This window comes from Podarcis liolepis, assembly GCF_965112155.1.
Source record: "Podarcis liolepis genome assembly, chromosome: 4".
In the NCBI taxonomy this organism is placed as follows: domain Eukaryota; kingdom Metazoa; phylum Chordata; class Lepidosauria; order Squamata; family Lacertidae; genus Podarcis; species Podarcis liolepis.
In genome coordinates this window covers 42,006,366-42,027,831 of record NC_139558.1, presented here as the reverse complement: position 1 = coordinate 42,027,831, position 21,466 = coordinate 42,006,366, and the positions used below count along the sequence as shown (strand labels likewise).

General features: G+C 40.9%; 1 protein-coding gene across 6 annotated transcripts in view; it reads right to left on the bottom strand.

Annotated features, from left to right (window-relative positions):
* Positions 1 to 983: 983 nt before the first annotated feature.
* The window catches only part of RAI2 (retinoic acid induced 2), a 90,560-nt gene continuing 70,077 nt past the window's right edge, over positions 984 to 21,466 (bottom strand). For 5 of the 6 annotated variants that reach the window (XM_083501984.1, XM_083501983.1, XM_083501985.1 and 2 more), the window contains one exon: positions 984 to 3,193. In XM_083501984.1, coding sequence (XP_083358110.1) covers positions 1,425 to 3,089 — 1,665 coding nt within the window. In that variant the 5' untranslated portion in view covers positions 3,090 to 3,193 and the 3' untranslated portion in view covers positions 984 to 1,424. Of the gene's footprint in view, positions 3,194 to 5,847; positions 5,906 to 21,466 lie in introns of all 6 variants that reach the window. The other variant, XM_083501987.1, reaches the window with a different exon arrangement.

Below are 21,466 nucleotides of genomic sequence, written 5' to 3'. Positions count from 1 at the left end.
GGGTTGCAGCGCTCATCTTGCTTTACTGGCCGAGGGAGCCAGTGTACAGCTTCCGGGTCATGTGGCCAGCATGACAATGCCGCTTCTGGCGAACCAGAGCAGTGCACGGAAACACAGTTTACCTTCCTGCTGGAGTGGTACCTATTTATCTACTTGCACTTTGATGTGCTTTTGAACTGCTAGGTGGGCAGGAGGCTGGGACTGAGTAACGGGAGCTCACCCCGTTGCGGGGATTCGAACTGCCGACCTTCTGATTGGCAAGTCCTAGGCTCTGTGGTTTAGACCATAGCGCCACCTGCGTCCCTGTATGGTTAATGAAATACAAATTGCCTGTCATTGGGCAAACTTGCACATAAACGTGTACATTAGGAGAAACGCACACTAAAATGATGGCAAAATTGAAGGGAACCAAACAGATCTAGAAATGCGGCAAAGCCAACTTACAAGTTTGGAGACGTAAGAAACAGAGAAAAGTGGAAATTGTTAGCTTCCGTACTTCTAAGTGTATAGAAGATCCCCACCCCACCCCCACCCCAAGGCCATTATTTTGCATCTAATTCTAGTCAGTGGATTCCAGGGATCTGGGAGGAAAAAACCCCAAGGATACCTAACAACCTGATGCCTGTTCAACCTTGGTCTATATTACTACACAGAGGGTGGGAGATGCAGCTTGTCCTCACCCACTTTCAAACAGAAGTTAACTTTCTTTTTACAGAACGGATGGATATACTTGTTGGACTATGCAAATGCAGTTTTGCTATAATATTAACATTCATCTTTCAGTCTGCATAGTTCAAAACGCATCATTGCTAAAAATGTGATGAAGAGTGCCAAGGGTAAAACTGGGTAATGAGCTTCGATTATTTCAACAGCTCAAGAACACGGCAAGTCAACAGCTATACAAGTTTCCAGACTTGTACCAAACCTTTCTGGACCCAGAGTGCAAATCATATATAAAAAAGTACAAAATACCGCAACCAAACTAGCACATACAAATATTTATTCTGAAAGTTCCATTCTACCCACCATTGTTCAGCATTACATCATCAAAGCACTTCCTGGCAGTGAAAATAGCTCTTACCCCTCTGGCTCATTCACCCACTGTATCCCATTAAAGCTGCAAATGTGCAATCCACTTGAAAAATATGCTGCTTTTTATTTAGTTTTCATGAAAAGTTTAGAACGCAACAAGGTGGGAGGGGGACCCATTGTACAGGGAAGACGTAGCCAGTTCTCTCCAGCTGTCTTCCCCCCCACCCAAGCTGCTCCACCCCCTTCTCTTCTCTTCCCCTCCCCTCCCCACTCCACAGTCCTCTGCCTCAAAATAACTTAAAAGATAGCTTAACATTTTAATGCAATTTAAAATGAAGTGCATCTCTTTATTTATAATAATTATACCTTAAAACATTCTAAAACCTCATAAATTACTTTCTTGGAAAAAAGGCCGCGAGCCGCTGCTTTTTGATTGGGAGAATGTGTATTTCCTGCGAGCTCATTTTCTTTAACTTGACACTCCTGTTTTTTATAGGTTTCCTAAGGGCTTCTGCATTATCCCGGGCTTCCGGCTGGTTCTTCACGTCATAACATTGCAACGCTGAGTCCTGGGGCATGTCCCTTTTGAAGGAAAAGTTTTTTGTTGAAACCCCTGAGAGGCCCTTTATCTTGCCGCAGAAAATGGTAGGCACCGCATCTTTGACAGAGACGATCACTTTAGCCGTCTGTGATGTGCTCACGATCTCAATGTTATTGCCAGTGGGCGGCTCGCAGGGTGCTATACTGGTCTGGTCCACCAGCCATTTGGGCTGCTGTCTCAGGAGTTCAGACGAGCCGCTGATCACTCTGCTTTCCACCTTTGCCGGAGCCTCGTGCAGTTTGCAAGGAGCAAAGGGCAAAACTGCACCGGAAAGCTTATCCGCTGCAGAATGAGAAGCGCCATCCATCGCGGATCCAGATCGGGTGCCGTTATTGCTTGCTTCGGTGCTGCTAGCCTTCCGACAGGAAGTAATCGAGAGGTCCAAAGCGCCGCCCTCCAGTGAGAGCTGGGAATTTTCCTCGCCTTCCTTAAACAAAGGGGCTGTTTTCATGGACAGATCGAGGACCTCGTTCTCGTTACTCATCTTGATGACAGTGTGCCGGTTCAGCTGGGAAAGCTCTCTGTGGTGGATGAAATCAAATGGTTTGGTTTCTTCTTTCTCCAAGGGAGTCTGGGTGCCTTTGCAGGAATGCAAGACGAACGAAGCAGCTGGTTTCGGGCAGTCCACATTGGCCTTAGACTCAGCACCGTGGGGCACAGGGATGGGAATGGGGATAGGAATAGGAACTGGGACTGGCAGAGGAACGATCACGGGGTACGGTACTAAGAGTGTGGCTGGCGGAACCAGTGGAGATAACGGGGAGCTGAAGGGCTGTGGTGGGGGGACAGAAGAGCAGTCTGGGGGTGGCTGATAGGGCGAAGGACCTAAGGCGCCTTGTGTGGGAAAGAGATCCTGCAAAACAGCAGCAAATCCTGGTGTCTGAAACACAGGAGGCAAGACAGACTCCTGAGCTGTATTTGATGGTTTCTGATCCAACAGTTGCGGCTGTCCCAACGGAGCAGAAGAGCCCTGAAATAGGTTGCTGTGAATGGAGTTGGCTGCACAGGGAGAACTCTGCGGTAACACCAGTGGGGAGTTTAAATGCTGGAACACATGTTGCTCTAAGAGGACAGGCAGTGGCACTGGGCCTTGAGTGGTCATGACGTAGGGAGTGTTGCCATTCGGAGCAATCTGAGGGGCTGTGCTTCCTGCTACTTGGAGGTGTATTGGGAGAACCACGGGGCTGTCTCCTAAGCAAATGGGCTGAAGCACTGTGGCAGCTACCTTGAGAGCGACCCCGCTTTGGGATTCTGCTGGCGGTGTCAATATTGATGGAGCGGGGACAGTTACCAGCGGCGAAAGTGCTTTCTTCATCAAGTCTGCTGAATTGATATTCCAGGCTTCTGCCGTTATCAGCTGGGCAACTCCATTCTCTAGCTTGTTGTTTGCCATAGCAGAGGGCGAGGTGGTAACATCCATAGGCAGGTTTTGCGTGTCCTTATATAGTTCCTCCATTTCGCAGGGTTTCCAAGGCTTTGCAGAACTGTAGTTTACATAGCTGTCACGGGCATCCAATTAATCTCTGGGCAGCCCAAAACATCCACATCAACACTACTGGCCTGCAAAAGAGAGACATGTTTTAAGCACGGCATAAATCGCTTGCTTAAAATAATAACTGCAACTTTCTCTTTCTTTCTCTCTTTCTAAGACCACCTGTCACCAAAATGGAACATTAAGTGTTTCCACCCTTTGGGGACAAGACGTCCTATGGGTCTGTATCCTGGGCATATGTGTGTATAGAATATATGCATATACAGAACATACATCTCTTGAGTGTTACTTGAAGAGTCCTGGGGAGCTTAAAGATAGCCATAAACAAAGATAATTTAAGGACTGAAGCTACTACAGCGGGGGGAAACCGCTAGAAGCAGAGCAAGAATTCAGGCTGTTCATTTCATACTTTTAAACAAAGCTTCATGCAATGGCGTCATGTGACACAGGGAAGCAGCTGCACTGTTTACACTCAACAACAGCCCCAAATTGAGGTGCCCTAAAAATAACTCATGATAAAAGCGATGCAGTCTTGGACTTGGAAAGCTTCGGTGCAACTGAAAGAATCAAATACTTTCTGCCTTGCAAACTCTTAAAGCCAGCCAATGCAAACATACCATTTGTGATAGGTCCATAGATTGTATTGAAGCAGCACCACAAAGCCCTGCACATGCACACACAACCACACACCCCACTTTGTGGGCTTTTAATCTGAGCCATATTTTAAAAGGAACTAGTTCTTCAGCGCTATACAATGACAGAAATAGAAATCTGTATTAAGAAAGACACACAGAATTAAAATCAAAGCTGATTTAGATGTACTCTGACAGCCTAATCTTAACTGCGCAGATGTCGGTAGGGGGGAGAGAGAGAGGGAGAGAAGCACTCTTTGTAAACCAGGAGTGGTTTAGCACAATGTCGAGAACATTCTGCCCACCCTCAAGGCACTAAGCACAAATCATTTTTGCTGCGAAAGCTTCTCCACCCTCACAGATACTGGTATTGTCAGATGTTTCTTACTTAAAAGGATGCTTCTTAATGCAGAACTTTAGAGCCCAAGGAGTCACATAAATGTATCACTTATGTCCTAAGAATCTTGCATCTTTATATTCTGTTCCCATCTGCCCTTTAGATTTTATACCATTTGGAACGAAATCTTGCTCACCACCATTATCTCAATGCACTGCTAATCTGCTCCCAAGTCCTTGAAGCGTGGCAGGCTACAACCCTAATCAATCAAATAAATTTTGTAGTGCTGTTCTATAGAAGCAGCGACAGAAAAAATCAGGCCAATAGCAAGAAAAAATAATGTATAATAATAAAAAGCAACAACAAAATGTATAGATCTATTTAAAGTAGATCCCAATCCAACTTCTGCCCACCACTTGTCTACAGTTATTTTGAACTACTATTTTGACCAATGAAACAACCATCTTGGATTTGTGTATTTGTTTTCTACTTGTAATACTGAGGAACTGCTTATGGTGTTTGCCACCATTCTGCATTAAGTAGATATCTGTTATTCCTTTTATTCCTTTTTGTGATTATTCTACATTTTATTTATGATTACACGTATATTGCATCTTTTCTCCAAGGTAGGGTCCAGGGTCCTCCCCCCGCCCCACTTTAGCCTCACAAACCCCTGTGCTGAGAGTAGGGGACTGTCTCCCAGGTCACCCAAGGAGCTTCATGACTAAGTCTGCATTTGAACCCTGGGCCTCTCAGGTTCTAGTCCAGCTGCTTCGTTGTTAACAGACTTTTTTCTCCCCTCTTTTATTTTGTTTGTGAGGCTTGTTCTTTCACCCACCGGTTTTATTTTATTTTCTGTACTCTACAGAATAACACTATGATGAAATGCTGATGAGAAAAAGGCTCCACGGAAAACTTTTATCTTATGATGGGAAAGAACATTTTATCTTAAAAACAACAACTAGGTAACTGGTTAATTTCAGGCTGTTTGTTTTCTTTTTTCTTATATTCTTACTGGCAACACAGCTTAGTCATGTTAATGGTTACTCTGGCTAACTGCGAGGCAAACAAAAACAACCTGTATTTGTGAAAGCCCAGGACAAACAGTTCCAAACGTAATCCTATAAACACTGACAAATTTTAAGGCTATATACTCTGACAAAGGCAGATGAGCCCTTAACATGCATGCTATTGAGCAGTGGTCCGTTCGCAATAGCTGCAAACCCTGACCCCACCCCACACGGGGTGCTAAAGGCATAAATTGCCCTCCTCACCTCTCTGCATTAAAACATTAATGCTGTATTGTCGACGTGGCAGCGGCTTTGCTCGTTTCAATTGAAACGGAACACTAAAAATGAATTCCAGCCACCTTTATCAGTGAAGAATTTCAAAGAGAAACATGTTTTTTGGAGAACTAGAAACGGTTCAATGGCAGAGGAGAAAATAATAGCCCCGGTTATAATCTCCACAATAGCTTCTCACTCAGACAGAAAATCTAAGGCTGCAATTGGCAAGTATTGATGTCAACGGGCTTAAGCAGCCCTAACCTCTGACTGCAGCCTGAGAGTGTTGCATTCAATTCCAACCTGACAATGCAGCCGTTGCTGCTTTGTCCCAAATGCACCTTGTTGCACCAAATATAATCTAATACGAACTTTGGCCAAAGATTTATCAATTCCTATTTTAAAATTGTGGCGTTATGAAGGAGGCGGTACTTACACCATGACCACCACAAGCAATATCATCTTCTCACCTGCCAATGTTTCTATTTAACAGTAATCCTCAAAAGCTGGCTCCATGGCTCCTCTGTCCTACATTTTGATACAGAAAGGTTTCTTGCCATATATGCACACCCTGAATAACTAAAATAATAATAATAATTTATTATTTATACCCCGCCCATCTGGCTGGGTTTCCACAGCCACTCTGTGCAGCTTCCAACAGAATATTAAAATACAACATTCCATTAAACATTAAAAACTTCCTTAAACAGGGCTTGCATTCAAACAATAAAACATCAGGAGTTGGTGAGAGGAGTGCCTGTTGTGATAGCTATGGAAAAAAATCTATTTATGACTCTGAATGAAAGGCTATTGAGGATTAAAATTCACAACACACACCTTATTGGCTAACTATGCAAGCTTCGTTCATGCTCAAAAGAAATATCCTTCAGCAGCAATGTGTGGCACTAAGACACTCTTCTGAAAAGGCAAGTTAGCAATATCTGCTGGTTGGTATAAAAAAAGACCAAAACAAGAAGTCGAAACGCAAATGGTCTGAACAGCTGCCACTTGATGATGAAGTGTTATCATAGCACATAATTTACCCAGGTCTTCCAGTATAAGCAAACAGTATATTGATCACACAGTCTGAGTCTAGGGCTTACTGATCTAGTAAACACATGCTCCGGTTGGGGATACACTGACTAATCGTTCACACGTCACAAAGCTTGATGCTATACAGACACTGCAGAGACATTGCATTAGCGATAGGAAGATGCAGATGTATAGCGGATAAATCCTTAAACAATTTAAAGAAAGGGCACTATTTCATTGGCTGTGCTAAAACTCTTCTAATACGTGTCTACACATATGCAGCGAATAATGCAAGAATATACAAGGGTATCACACATCTTTGTCCAAAACATGGTGAAAGTTTAAAAACTATTTCCTCTTCTGTGCTTTGGATTGTTTTATTTGTTGCTGCTTAATTAATAGTGATCTCTGTTTTCATGAGAAACTAATGACCTCACAGGACACAGGGGACCTCCCATTCCCCTGCCTAATCAATTTAACTATGAAAAATAGTGAAATTATAGTGAAAATGATACTACAAAGGAGACTTGCAAGGCAGGCTAAGGGGATTAATATACAGAAAACACAGGAAAGAAAACAGATAACTGAGTAGGATCAAAGTATAAGACAAGATAAAAGACTGGTTTGCTTAAACTTAACTATCCTCCGTCTCCAAGCACTGCAACATTTAAGCCGTACAGTTTTGCTATGCTAGACACAGAGAACAGCCACACCAGACTGATAATAAGTTCTATCATAGGCAGGCATCTTGAAGAAAAACCTATGGGTTTTTTCTCTCTTTGAAATACAATCAAGATATATTGCTTTCCAGGTTGAGCTGTCTCTCTCTCTCTCTCTCAATAGGTTTATTGGGCTGTATCCAACTAAACCCTACTCATAATAATTCTATTGAAATGAACGAAGCTAACAATTAAATTCCATTGATTTCAATGACTCAGCTCTGAGTATGGCTTAGTCAGAAACCTATTTTTGGCACTGCTTTTCGTTGTTGTTGACAACAGCAGGAGAAGGCTTAAGAAGTAGAAACAGAAAAATGAAGCTATCCTTTTTTTAAAGCTAGTAGATAAATGACAAGTGTGTATGTCAAAATAAAAAAATTCCTTCCAGTAGCACCTTAAAGACCAACTAAGTTAGTTCTTGGTATGAGCTTTTGTGTGCATGCACACTTCTTCAGATACACATGCACACGAAAGCTCATACCAAGAACTAACTTAGTTGGTCTTTAAGGTGCTACTGGAAGGAATTTTTTTATTTTGACTATGGCAGACCAACACGGCTACCTACTGTATCTGTAAGTGTGTATGTATCACACTCAAACACACACAAGGGACATCTATAAGTTGGTACCGTTTTGGCAGCCCTGTTCACCTATGTTAAGTGAAAAACAAAAAGATACTGAGTGTTATTAAGGCTTGGCCATGTACCATAAGATAGATAAATAACCTTCCTCTATTCCTCCTTAACCATTCAGCACACTGTCATGCCAGATATTCCACAAGCTCTCATTCCTACTTACAAAACTGTTTAATTTTTTACAGCAATGAAAATGGATCTGTAAATGCTGCTAGGCATCCCAGACTGGCAGAGATAAGACTTAAGTGCATGTGATGAATGCTATGCATAGAGAGCAACATGCAAATGTTATTAAAGGAAGTGGTGATTAATTCCATTGTGTTTAGCCACCGCTGAGAGCAGGGCACCTAAGTCATGTAGCACAGTTACGTGCCATAAGACATAATCAGAGCGTTTGAATCAGGAAAATTGCCAAGTGTTTGTGGCCTTAATACTGTACATGCTTGTAGACACTTCAGATGCCTACTTAAATCTTCTTTGCTATTCATTTTTTATTCATCTTGCTGACAGGCATTTTCTGAGCTGGGTTCCTACTTCAGTTGTTAAGACTTTGATTACAGCTTCCAGTATTTGTGCTTACAGCATAGATAGATTTAACCATGACATGCAAGAAAAAAAATGGAGCTGTTTTGAGAATCATACAGCTGCCCCTTGATCACTGGGAGAAAGAAAAACAAAATCCAGTAATTCTGGGTTTTGTTTGGACCCTCAGTCAAGCATCCAAAAACTAGTAAATACTCCAAAATTACATTCTCAAAATGGTTGAATCAGGTAGATGATGCAGACTTTCACAGACAAAAAAAATCTGTAATATTTTATAGTGCAAATGGGAAAACCTTCTAAGGCTGCAAACTAGTACTCTCCAGTACAAATTAGTAAGGCTGCAAACTAGTGTTGAATAGTTGTGCAGTATCCCACAGACTGATCTAGAATGAACTAGACCAGGCTTCCTCAACCTTGGCCCTCCAGATGTTTTTGGCCTACAACTCCCATGTTCCCTAGCTAGCAGGACCAGTGGACAGGGATGATGGGAATTGCAGTCTCACAACATCTAGAGGGCCGAGGTTGAGGAAGCCTGAACTAGAATTAATACAACAAAGGCACAGTAATTTTAAAGCCAGCCAAGAAGCACTGAAGTGGCCAATCAACCACCACATCCCAAATTATGCCACGCACACACCAGCCATGGTACAAATATCGGCTGTGAAGTCTAGTGTTGCATAACCTCTGCAAAAATGGACACCAATGCAATCGCAGCTACTTATCTATTGGGTTAGGCTTCTAAATGATTCTCTGGTGACAAACCCTCATTAGCCATTATGAGAACACAACATGGCATCAGACATTCATAAGCATAACTTGAGACTTTGAACCTGCCATTTAGAAAATAGACAATAAAGTATAATAAAATGCCATAAATCCACCGGAAAGCAAAACAAGATGTCATCTATTTACTGGCACAGTAAAGACATAAAATCCACAAGGCTACATGTTCCAACTCATCCTCTTCAGTGCAAGAGATCTCACATTTCTGGCACCATAGTAAATGCCTTTCATGAAAAGATGTCCCAGTGAGAGTCCTGTTGTGATTATTACTTTGGGAATAAGTTCTCAGGGCATGCATAGGATTATGCTAGTATTAGAAGTATTTTTAAATTGGAAGTTGTCTTAGTCTCCTTTGGGGAAAAAATGTATTAAACAAATTATACTGCTTGCAATTAAAGTCCCTCTGTTGATGGATTTAGTTTCATTTTTCATGTGCTTTATAGTCACCAGCAAAACAAAGAAAAATGAGCTATTCTAAGAACACAGCCACTAAAAACAAATAAAGAGGGGTGGTTGTTGTTGTTTTTTTACAAGTAACTCTTGAATTTTATTTCCCTAGTAACTGATACGTTTTAGATAAAAGGAAGCCATTTAAAATGCATGATGATAATAATAATAACAAGGAAACAGATTTTTCCGCTAAAGTCTGACAACTAAATATTTGCTTTATTTCAGTCCAAATCTATGAACTACCATTGGCAAAAGCCAGGGGATTTTAAAATTGGATTTTAGTAGATGCTTACATAAAACTTAATGGCTACATCATGGTCACACACATCTGATGGGCAATGTCAAATCCAGAGCACTGTCCCAGAAGATCAAAATATTATGACAGAATTAACTGTGTGCATTCCTGTCCCTGTAAAGCGTGGCAGGATTGGGAAGCATAAGATGTCTTTGGCTGAAATGAATTTCATCTGCAAGGCTGTATAATCTAACTGTAGTGAATGTGATACAAAATAGCTGTTGTGGAGACCCATAGTTCTGAGCCATTCAATAGCTGGAGCTGCTAATAAAACAATTTAACTTTCCATTTCATTTTTATCATTAATATTAGTAATAAATTTATGAATCACATGTTATGTAGGTGCTGTCATAAAAAGTATCATAGAACAATTAAAAATAGTTTTAGAACTGTACAAAAATAACCCAGATTTAAAAACAATACAAGACAAGCACCAAAGCTGGAAAAGCTAATTGAAACGAGTAATGTTTTTGTTTCTGGAAAGTACCCGTTGTATCTCAACAGGAGTGTTGTTCCACAGGACAGGGACAGTTGCACCAAAATTCCTATCATTAACAGCATTAACCTGAAAAGCTCAGCTGGTTACAGCATGGTGCTGAGAACGCCAAGGTTGCAGGTTTGATCCCCGTAAGGGGCAGCTGCATATTCCTGCGTTGCAGGGGGTTGGACTAGATGGCCCTCAGGGTCCCTCCCAACTTTATGATTCTATGAGTTACTGTGGACCAGGCTTCTGATATTTTGGGGACCTGAAGGAGAAACTATCCTTAAGAAAGTAGTGACCTACTGAGTACAGTCTCCTCCCCCCCCCTTCTGTTGTACTGTAAGCAGAAGATTTCATTCGCTAGAAAGAGTCAGCGACTTTTTCTCCTTGAAGCTGTCATGTGCAAAATTTCAGTATTCTGTATGAAATTCAAGGCTGTAGTGCAGTAATCTGCAGCACTCTGGTGTTGATATAATTACATTAGAAATCCCTCCAATGTTTCTCCAACAAAGCACCCATGTCCTACAAATGAAAGCACACATATCCACACATATACCTGTATTTTTCGCTCTATAAGATGCACCAGACCACATGACGCGCCTAGTTTTCGGAGTAGGAAAACAAGAAAAAAAATATATTCTGAATCTCAGAAGCCAGAACAGCAAGCGGGATCGCTGCACAGTGAAAGCAGCAATCCCTCTCGCTGTTCTGGCTTCTGGGATAGCTGTGCAGCCTGTATTCGCTCCATAAGACGCGTACACATTTCCCCTTACTTTTTAGGAGGGAATAAGTGAGTCTTATAGAGCAAAAAATACGGTAATTTCTCATTTGGGGCAAACTGCTGCAGTTCCGTTGCATGCAGGTGACTGAACAAGAATGCCAAACTCTCAAAAGACAGAAATTCCCCTTTGTTGTGGCTCCCACACTTAGGCAGAAATGGATCTGTGGCTGTACTGGGCTTAAGGGAGGATTTGTGGATGAACCACAAGTGCGAAGTTCCTGGCCCGGTGCTGTTCTTGCTTCTGTTCAAGTACTGTACTGGATTTGTCCCAAGGAATGTTCATGTTGTCAGCACCAGCTGGGCAGGAGAGCGAGCGTGCATGACTGGCAGGCATTTTCTGCAGAGATTGTTTTGGTGGAGCAACCTCTACTTACTGCTGTAGAAACACTGGCTGATAATTATACAAGCATAATGAAGAAGGAGGGTAGCCTTGCAATGAAGATTGGGGGAGAGGGTTGTTAAATAGGCAAGGATATTTGTTCTTTTAAAAAGAAATCAAGGAGATGCTCACAGCAGAACTGGACATCGGCATGAGAAATAAATAACATGTTTTTGAAATGTCACGGGACTTCTGTGAGGATACAAACAGCCTTGAATGCTACGTTTATTCTAAAAAAACTATATGTGTACTTACCTGTATGTGGTTAAGCTTACAAGCACTTATTTGTGTGTGCACTCACACACACACATATAAATCTGCCACCCTGGTTAAATCTCCTTTTGATCCACATCACAGCAGGTGAAGACAGAAGCCAGGCGTTTTACTTTTAAAATTGAATGCCTTCGCTTTAGTTAGCAGTCACTGTATCACAACAACTACATCAACAACAGTGTAGTAGCATGAAAAAAACACAACTGCCCCAAGTTATATACATGCCAGTTGTAGGGTTACTTTAAAGATAATCTTCCACACTTCCATGAGTGGACCGACACCTTTGGAGCCAATTCAGGGGTGGAAAACCTACTGCAGGGGCCAAATGTGTTTCTCTGAGTCTTTCTATGTTAATCTCAGACCTGGGAAAATGCAACCATACTTTGAGAGAAGTAACAGCTCTATAAATCTCTGAAATCTTATATTTTAGCACTACTGTTTCTCCGTGTGTGTACGTGTGTTCACTGATGAAAATGCAGTATGCATTATTATTATTATTATTATTATTATTATTATTATTATTATTATTTATATACCGCCATATACCCGGAGGTCTCAGGGTGGTTCACAGAACAAAATCAGAATATAAAACCACAAAATATATAATCAAAATAAAAACAACAACCCAATAACAACCCCTTCAAAAAAACCACATTTTAAAAGGGCATAGGGTATCAATCAAATCAACTACTTAAAGGTGTATAATGAGGTACTATACTTCTACTACAGTTTGTATGTAATACGAAAACTGCACAACTTCAAACCACAATTTCATTTTTCCTATATGAGGCTGCTGCATTAAATGGACCGTTCTAATTCATCATCATTCAACCAAAGCCCTTCTGGGCCATATCGCCAACTCTCCCTGAAAATACGATTTTCTATTTGACCTCTCTCCTAGAAATTAAAGGACACAGTCCAATAGCATTGTACAGATGTTAAGCCTTGTCCTGACATGAGCAGTTTGCAGCAGCAACTTTTAGTTTTTGGAATTGTGACAGAATGCTAATAATAATGCCTCACAGCACAATCCTAAGCATATCTATTCAGAAGCAAGTGCTACTGAATTCAATGGCACTTACTCCCAAGTCAGTGGGGTGAAGATTGCAGCCACAGTCCTTCTCAGAGAGAGCTTGAGGAGGTGGAGATGGCAACGAGCCTTACTGGGGGGTGGGGGGCTGGCTAGTTCAACAATGAGGCAAGTAGGGAACCCGCCCCCACCCGTTACCTTAGAAAACTATATTGTGCTTCATCATTGGCTCAGGTGCATTTAACACATTGTGGCTGACTATTAATCAAACACTTCAGCTCAAATGTCAAGATCCAAAGATTGTGGCGTTAGCTCCCAGAGAAGTTTACAGTTACTTTTCTCAAAACAGCAAGTTCCAAATGCCAAGAGGAGAACATGATAGTGATGTTACATAGATGCCCTGCGAAAAAATGAGTAATCAAAGTGTGGCTATTCCACAGTGTGGAAGCATCTTCTGTAGGAATCTGGCATTAGTAAAAGAAAAATATCACTTAGTATTGTATGTGCATAATTGCCGGAAGAAATATCAACAATCTCAGATATGCAGATGACACAACCTTGATGGCAGAAAGTGAGGAGGAATTAAAGAACCTTTTAATGAGGGTGAAAGAGGAAACCGCAAAATATGGTCTGAAGTGCAACATAAAAAAAAAAAACTAAGATCATGGCCACTGGTCCCATCACCTCCTGGCAAATAGGAGGGGAAGAAATGGAGGCAGTGAGAGATTTTACTTTCTTGGGCTCCATGATCATTGCAGATGGTGACAGCAGTCACGAAATTAAAAGACCCCTGCTTCTTGGGAGAAAAGCAATGACAAACCTAGACAGCATCTTAAAAATCAGAGACATCACCTTGCCACCAAAGGCCCGTATAGTTAAAGCTATGGTTTTCCCAGTAGTGATGTATGGAAGTGAGAGCTGGACTAAAAAGAAGGCTGATCGCCGAAGAATTGATGCTTTTGAATTATGATGTTGAAGGAGACTCTTGAGAGTCCCATGGACTGCAAGAAGATCAAACCTATCCATTCTGAAGGAAATGAGCCCTGAGTGCTCACTGGAAGGACAGATCCTGATGCTGAGGCTCCAATACTTTGGCTACCTCATGAGAAGAGAAGACTCCCTGGAAAAGACCCAGATGTTGGGAAAGATGGAGGGCACGACGAGAAGGGGATGAACGGAGGATGAGATGGTTGGACAGTGTTCTGGAAGCTACCAGCATGAGTTTGACCAAACTGCGGGAGGCAGTGGAAGACAGGAGTGCCTGGCGTCCTCTGGTCCACGGGGTCAGGAAGAGTCGGACACGACTAAACGACAAACAACCACCATTTCATGGAGTGGGGGAATGCATGGCTGTATCTGAGGTATTTTAACACTGCATTTGTTTGCATGAGGTGGAAATGATGCTAAGTACAGAGCACATTTTGGGGTAGACATCCAATTTGGCCTTCAAGCTTGCTCTGAATGGGAACATTATTTATTTATCTCAATTTTTGCAATGAAGTGAAAATGAAGTAAAAAGCAAAGTAGCAAAGTGCTGTAGTTTTAAACCAAGAACAACTCATGGATCCACCCAATTCAGATAATAAAGTTCGTAGAGTGTAAAAATGTGTACACTGAACACTGTCAAGGGAAAGGTCATTTCTATATAATGCTCATTATGAAGCTTGAGGGGATAGTTTATTTCAAAAATGCAGCTCTTTTCAAGATGTCTCTGTCAGTAATCATGATCTGCTGAGAAGAAAAAGTAGGGCAGATTAAATACCCTTTTCAACTGCTCTCAGTGTATTTCCAAAAAATGGTTTGAATGAAGGGGGGGGGACCCAACCTACTCTGGTTTGTAAAATGTCAAAGACGTTTTTATTTTAAAAAATAAATAAATAATGTTCCCATTCAGAGAAAGCTTGAAGGCCAAATTGGATGTCTACCCCAAAACTTAGCATTACAGTAATGCATCATTTCCACCTCACGCTCAACCCACATCATAGGAGATTACTAATTTTCTGAGTAATAAATATCCATGAATCCTGTTCTGAAACAAACGCAATGTTAAAAATACCTCGGATACAGCCATGCATTCCCCCACTCCATTCGGATTGGTAAAACTCTGATACATACTAAATACTTTTCTATCTTCAAACTCCCATTATCTCAGAGTAGTACTGGTATGGTTACTTTTTAATCAGTTCTTCTTTCTATGCTGTGCAATACTAGCATCTACACAAATTATTGCTGGTACAGTACAATCACATCCAACACTGATTTAACTAGCGCAATTTCAATCATACACGTCTAAAGGCCATTAGTTGAAATCCTGAAATGCAGGAAGGCAGAAAGCTTAAAAGCTATTTTGTGCTGGATTTTTCTGGTGAAAAAAGAGCTTTTAAACTCTCTGCCTTGGGAAGCAAGGCTCTGTCAGCGTATCAGGTCTGGGATGAGATCTCATAGGAACTGGAATAGCTCTGTGAAATCCTCCCATGGCCTTCAAAGCTGGCGTGCAGAGAGGGCCTTGCTCCCCAAGCAAGGTAGAGAGCTTAAAAGCTCTTTTTGAGCGGGGAAAAGCCAGTTGTGGGGTGTTCCTGTGAGATCACAGAAGGCCCAGGATGTTTGCTCAGGGGCAATTCCAAGGGTTTGAGTATATATGTTTTTGCGCATATGCGGAACTCTTGGAATCAAATTCTAAGATGCGATCATATTGTATATGCAAATGTGGATGTTGAAGAAACCGTTATTGACATAAGGAAATTAAATACACACACACACAAGTCTTGAAGGTTACTCAAGGATTTTGTCATGTCTGCATTTTAGAGCAAACAAACCTGATTTGCAATTCCTAGGCTAATAAATCAGAACACAGATATGGTTCAGTTTTTAAAGACTTCTTTTAATTTTGCAGCACAGTTTTCTGCTGAAGTGTACTTAAATCCAAATTAAAATGTGCATTTTGTGAAAAACATAGAAAACAATGTGAATATTTCATGCAGTTAATAAATTTCCTCAAACTGATACGGAAATGAGATTGAACATACTTACAAATGAGCACATGCAAAACTGACAGAGACCAGAAACAGGCGAATCCTTCCATTCCCTACTCAAGGTTGTATAACAAGGTTCCCCCCTCATTTATCATTATAAAACCCTGAGGTAGGCTAGGATGAGCACTGGTGATGGCTAAGGGTCACCCAGCGAGCTTCAAGGCACAGTCCAAGGTTTATATTCTTTCCACTGCAACACAACTTGAATAAGGCTTGGGCACTATCTGATGAAGGGACTGCAATAATTCCCATTTCATATGAAGTGGGTTTTCCTTTGCTACAAGATTTGACCACTTCTGCTGCAGTAACACCATGTGCTTCTGTTTTCTCATTACGCCATTGTTACCAATATTGGTAGTAAATTCCAATTCTTTTAATACTTATCAGCATTCAGCTTTGTAGGTGATTAGTTGCAATACCATTATTTCTTGTGGTGCTCAGTGGCATAAGTAGGGTACTCGAAAGGGTGCTGAGCAACTGAAAGAAAGATAACATACTGCTGAAGGCAATATGCCCATAAAAATGCAGCGCTTTTCTATAGTCAGAATGCCTGACAGTAGAGTGGTGGGGGGTGATGAAGAGGATGGTGAATGGGTTTCCTGTGCTCCTTCCAATGGCATGGGGTCAGAATTTCCTGTTGCTAATAAAATGCAAATCCATGCTGCCACAAATTCTGGCAAGATGTACCTTCTCTCATCTTCTCTTGCCCCTTTTGTAGCAAGAGGCAAGTAATGGAATAGCAGCAATTTTCTACAATTACCATGAAGCCCGATTCTGTGAATCATTAGAAGCCCTCAGCCTTCATTAACGTCAGAAGGAAGAACAGGTAGTGAGCATTTCACAGGGTTGCACCCGTCACTGCTGCAAGAGAAGACTACCAATTGCCCTGCAATTACTAGGATGTTCCTGTCACAAGAACACTAGTTTACAGAAGTCATATTACTGTAATCTAGAGTTAATTACTTCCTGGCTTTAAGTACCAGCTGAAAAAACCAGAAAGGAGTAAGTGTGCACAGAGGGTTGTTTTTTTTTTAATGCCACTTAGCAAAGTTCACAGAACAGAGACCAACTGTGATAAACGTTAACTCAAATGTACAAAGAAACAAGCACAGTACACCCCCCCCCCATATATATATGCTTCCTTTTTGGTAAAAAGATTGCCTTTGGTTATTTTAAATCACTTGATAAACTAAATAATGCATGCCCTCTTCACCCCTTACATTTCTTTTGCTGTAAAATTAAATTAAATTTTATATCGGTGAAAACAAAACCAGGAAGCCTTTGATATGGCAGATTTAGTGCTGCTATGCTGTTTTCCTGAAAGGCCTCATGCCTTTTGCAGTTGTCTGACAAGACAAAACTTCAGCATGAATCTTTTTTCCTATAAAAGAGATGCAGTGCTGGCAAAATAAGCACCTGTTGGATTTCTGCCACACAGCTGTTTATTTTTTAAAATGTCAGGGGGAAAGGTGGGAATTCAGTGAGTAGCAGCAAACACCAATTTCTCCATGAATACCTAATACTCTTCAGTTCCATTCTCATGGAAGGCATGACAGATCTTCCACAGGAAACAGCATGCACACTACATATTGAGACAGCCACCATGTGTTAGCTTATATATATATTTATTTTGAATGTTGTTGCCAGTCAGGGCTTCCTAGCACATGTAAACAAAGACAAATACATCTGTGCAATCAGCACACATACATCACAGTGATCTACACTGAAGTGCAATGCTCTTTAAATGCACAATAAGCTGAAATTAAGGCAATAGAGAGTTCTTTCTTCAGTGCCAAAAGCCTAAATGCCAAACTTTTATTTTATTCTGGCACTGGATGCAGAAATGCTCTTGTTTCCTATATAGATCACCAGCAAATTTGGAGTTCAAGCTCTGCTGGAAAAGCCATAAAAGCACTTTGCCATTAAAGGATGTTCAGCATCTTCCCATTCTGTCTGTTTCATAATACATATAATACAGAGCATTTATTCCAGTCATAAGCTTGTTTCAATTATATAGTTGATGGGCAATTTAATACACATTTCAATATAGAAAAGGAAAGTCACAATATTGAACCTGCTGTCACCTCTTTTATATTTGTCTCTAGCGTAGCAGTGAATCCAACAGTGATATGCAATTCTTGCCCTTCTTTTCTTGCCCAGTCACTATCGTCAAGTGCTCCACCAGGGAAACAAAGTGATCTACAGTGGTACCTTGGGTTACATACGCTTCAGGTTACATACGCTTCAGGTTCCACACTCTGCTAACCCAGAAATAGTGCTTCAGGTTAAGAACTTTGCTTCAGGATGAGAACAGAAATCGTGCTCCAGCGGCGCGGTGGCAGCGGGAGGCCCCATTAGCTAAAGTGGTGCTTCAGGTTAAGAACAGTTTCAGGTTAAGAACGGACCTCCGAAACGAATTAAGTACTTAACCCGAGGTACCACTGTACTATTTTCACAGCACTGTGTGGGTCTCAACTCACCATCAGTTGATTCCCCCCATATATATATATTTTAACAATAGTTCGCATGACCTAAAAGGTTATCTCAACCCACACTGTATATACCCCAGTTGATCACTGGGCTCTGCAGGAAAGGGCATCATCATCAGGAAGTCTTCTCCATACAATATATGAATCAGACAACTTGTATGGTGGCACGTACCCTTTGGAACTCCCATTATATACATTATCATGCAGGCAACATCAATATTTTCTTTTTGGTGCCCATTGAAGACCTCTCCCTTCCAGCATACTTCTTAAATGGATATTTTTATCACAGTGTCTATCTGCATTTCCGCCCCCCCCCCAAAAAAGGGTAAACAAATGCAAAACTGAGATGTTATTTCCATCTCTAAGTTGAGGTCAGGTCATTAATTTGGAATAGGAATTCTAAGTTAACATTTGTAGTTAATTCTCACAGCTATTATGTGGTGAATTCACCCAAGAATTGACTGCATAGTTTTCTGAATTCTCTGAGACCAGATGAAATCTCCACTTGCCAGACTCTTGAAAAAGATTGTGGCTTGATTCCAAAAGCATGGATACTAGCAATCTAGACACACTGTTGCCTCAAACAAATGTTATTTGTTTAGTTTATTTTTATTTATGAAGCACTTCTCATGAAGCATCCAGAAGCAATTTAACAGTAAAAGCATCAACAAGAAGACAAACACACACACATCTGTATTTTTTTTAAGAAATCCACAAAGCCCCAGAGGCTATGTGTTCTGCTGAGGAAAATGTATAGCTGCTTGCACATTTCCCACAACAAAATAAATAGCAGCGTTATGAAGATTGAGGTATTATTTAGATTGGGGAAATTTAGTGATGAAAAGAATTAAGCAGCCTCCCACAAGTAGCAGACTGGATAACAAGGACTGCTGCAAAACAGACAAAAAACACCTGAAGGAACCGAAATGTGTATTGGGGGGTGGCACTTCTTACACCCTGAAATGGCAATTTTCATAGCAAATAGTCAAGCCTCATGAAACTTTGATAGCACAATACTCCACAAAGTGCAGCGTAACTCCATGGCCTATGTTTGTTTTACGTGGGCAAGGATGATCCATTGTGCTGCATTTTTGTCCTCTCTTATATCCACTGTCAGTTTCATACCTCTTTGAAATTGCTCTGAATAGTAAATTCTAGCCTATTTCACATAACCACAACATACAATGGCATTTTTAATGCCATCCTTTAATTCAGAAATTAAAAAGAGAAGCAGGACCCTAATTGATAAACATGCTCAGCTTTTAACTCATTTTCCTTTGCTTGTAGCACAAGGTTGCCTACATACAGAATCAAGGACAGATCAGATATGAAAAACATTAACCAGATGATCTTTTACCTTGTCCCACGTAATTATTCACATCATGAGCACTAAGTGCTCTTATCAAAGACAGATTTGTGCCTGTTTCAACAAATGCTTTTAATAAACTGTGCTTCCTCAGTCCCTTGAATCTTCTGGACAAATTTTAGGCAGTCTCCCACAGATTATCACATATGTGCCTTCTTAGCAGTGTCATAAAGCGTAGCTTTATTTTGTTGAAGTTAGTGCTGTCTGATACTTAAGATTATAACAGTATGGAAAAGTGATGTGATGTATCCACCTTTCCCAATTATTTTAAACATTAACTCCATGTAATCATACTCTAAATGATCTCCTTGGTTCCCTCTTCTAAAAATGGTCCATTTTAGAGCCAGTTTCACTTAGATTCACTTTTACTGAGCTGCATTTTCAAGCTATGCCCGCCGTCCTAGACAGAATATATAACAGATATAACTGGGTACAGTACAAAGACAGACTCTATGTGGGCAACTGCAGGTGGAAGACATCTTGCACTATTACTATATTGCCCATTATACATAGGACCCAGGAGGCAATTTCTCACCTTACCATCTGTACAGGAAAGATATCTCTCCCTGGCAGAGAAGGTCCTAAACAATTCAGTGACTCGTAAAGTCACTTTAAAAAAAATAAAAATCTCCTGGCATAATACCAAGTAAAAGAGCCTCAGGTTTTTTGTTAATGGAGAATTTATAAAGATCAGGAAGATGACCCTGGACAATATAGCCATGAACTGTGAGAGAGACACAGATCTAAATAGAGACCATTATTTGTGGTGTGACACCCCTTTTGCTTGTATTTATTTTCGATTCAGATTTGTCATGGCCAATGGCTAGTACAATAAATCGGATTGGATTCAATCATACTTATGGTTTTAACTGGAGAGCTGACAAAATGGAAGAATTCATAAAGACTGATTACTGGAACCACAGTAAGTCTAAGCTGAAAGAGCAGGTGGAAATACATGCCTCCATATGCTAGGCCGGAGCTTTCCAAACTCTTCATGTTGGTGGCACTCTTTTTAGATGGGCATCATTTCACGACACAGTAATTCAGCAATTCAGTTTTACTAGCAAACCGAAGGTTAAACTAGCCCCTTTCCAGCCCCAGAAGGAGCGCAGAGTGTGTTCACGTGACACACCTACATACTGCAGCTGATACACTAACGTGTCACAACACCGTTTGGAAAGCTCTGTTCTAGGCAGTTACCTTGCAGTCTTCTGTACCAATGAGCCTTTTTACCATGTTATGGACTCTTTGCACAGTTGGATCACCCTTCTTCTCGCCTCTCTTCACAGTGAGAGTTACCCCCGCCTTATAATCCATTGTTGACTTTCAGAAAAGGACATCAGCTTTTATTCAAGGACCTTCAGTCAATGAAACACTCAGTGAGAATGGTTTTAAAATCCAAGGACATCACCATTTAGATTAAGTTTCTTGAAGAGTTTTATTTACGAATATGGCCACCTGTTTGAATTAGAAAACTGATTAAATGTGTCATATTTTATCAGTTTTTTCTAAGAATGGGGACTAGAACTTAGAAAGGCTGCTTATTTGCCCTGCACGCATTCACAGGCACACACACAAAAAAAACATTTTGAAAGACTGATAGTGCATTTGCTACCTTTCTTACACAGAAATTTTTTCTTGCATATAAACTATTATATAGAGGGTATATAGATCAGAATATGTAATTCAGCTGTTATAAACACAACTTGTTTTATAGTTCGTGAGAGCATGCTATCAGGCCCTAGCGATTCACGGGGACTTGATCTATGGAACTTTTCTAAAATATCTTGATAAACACTTAA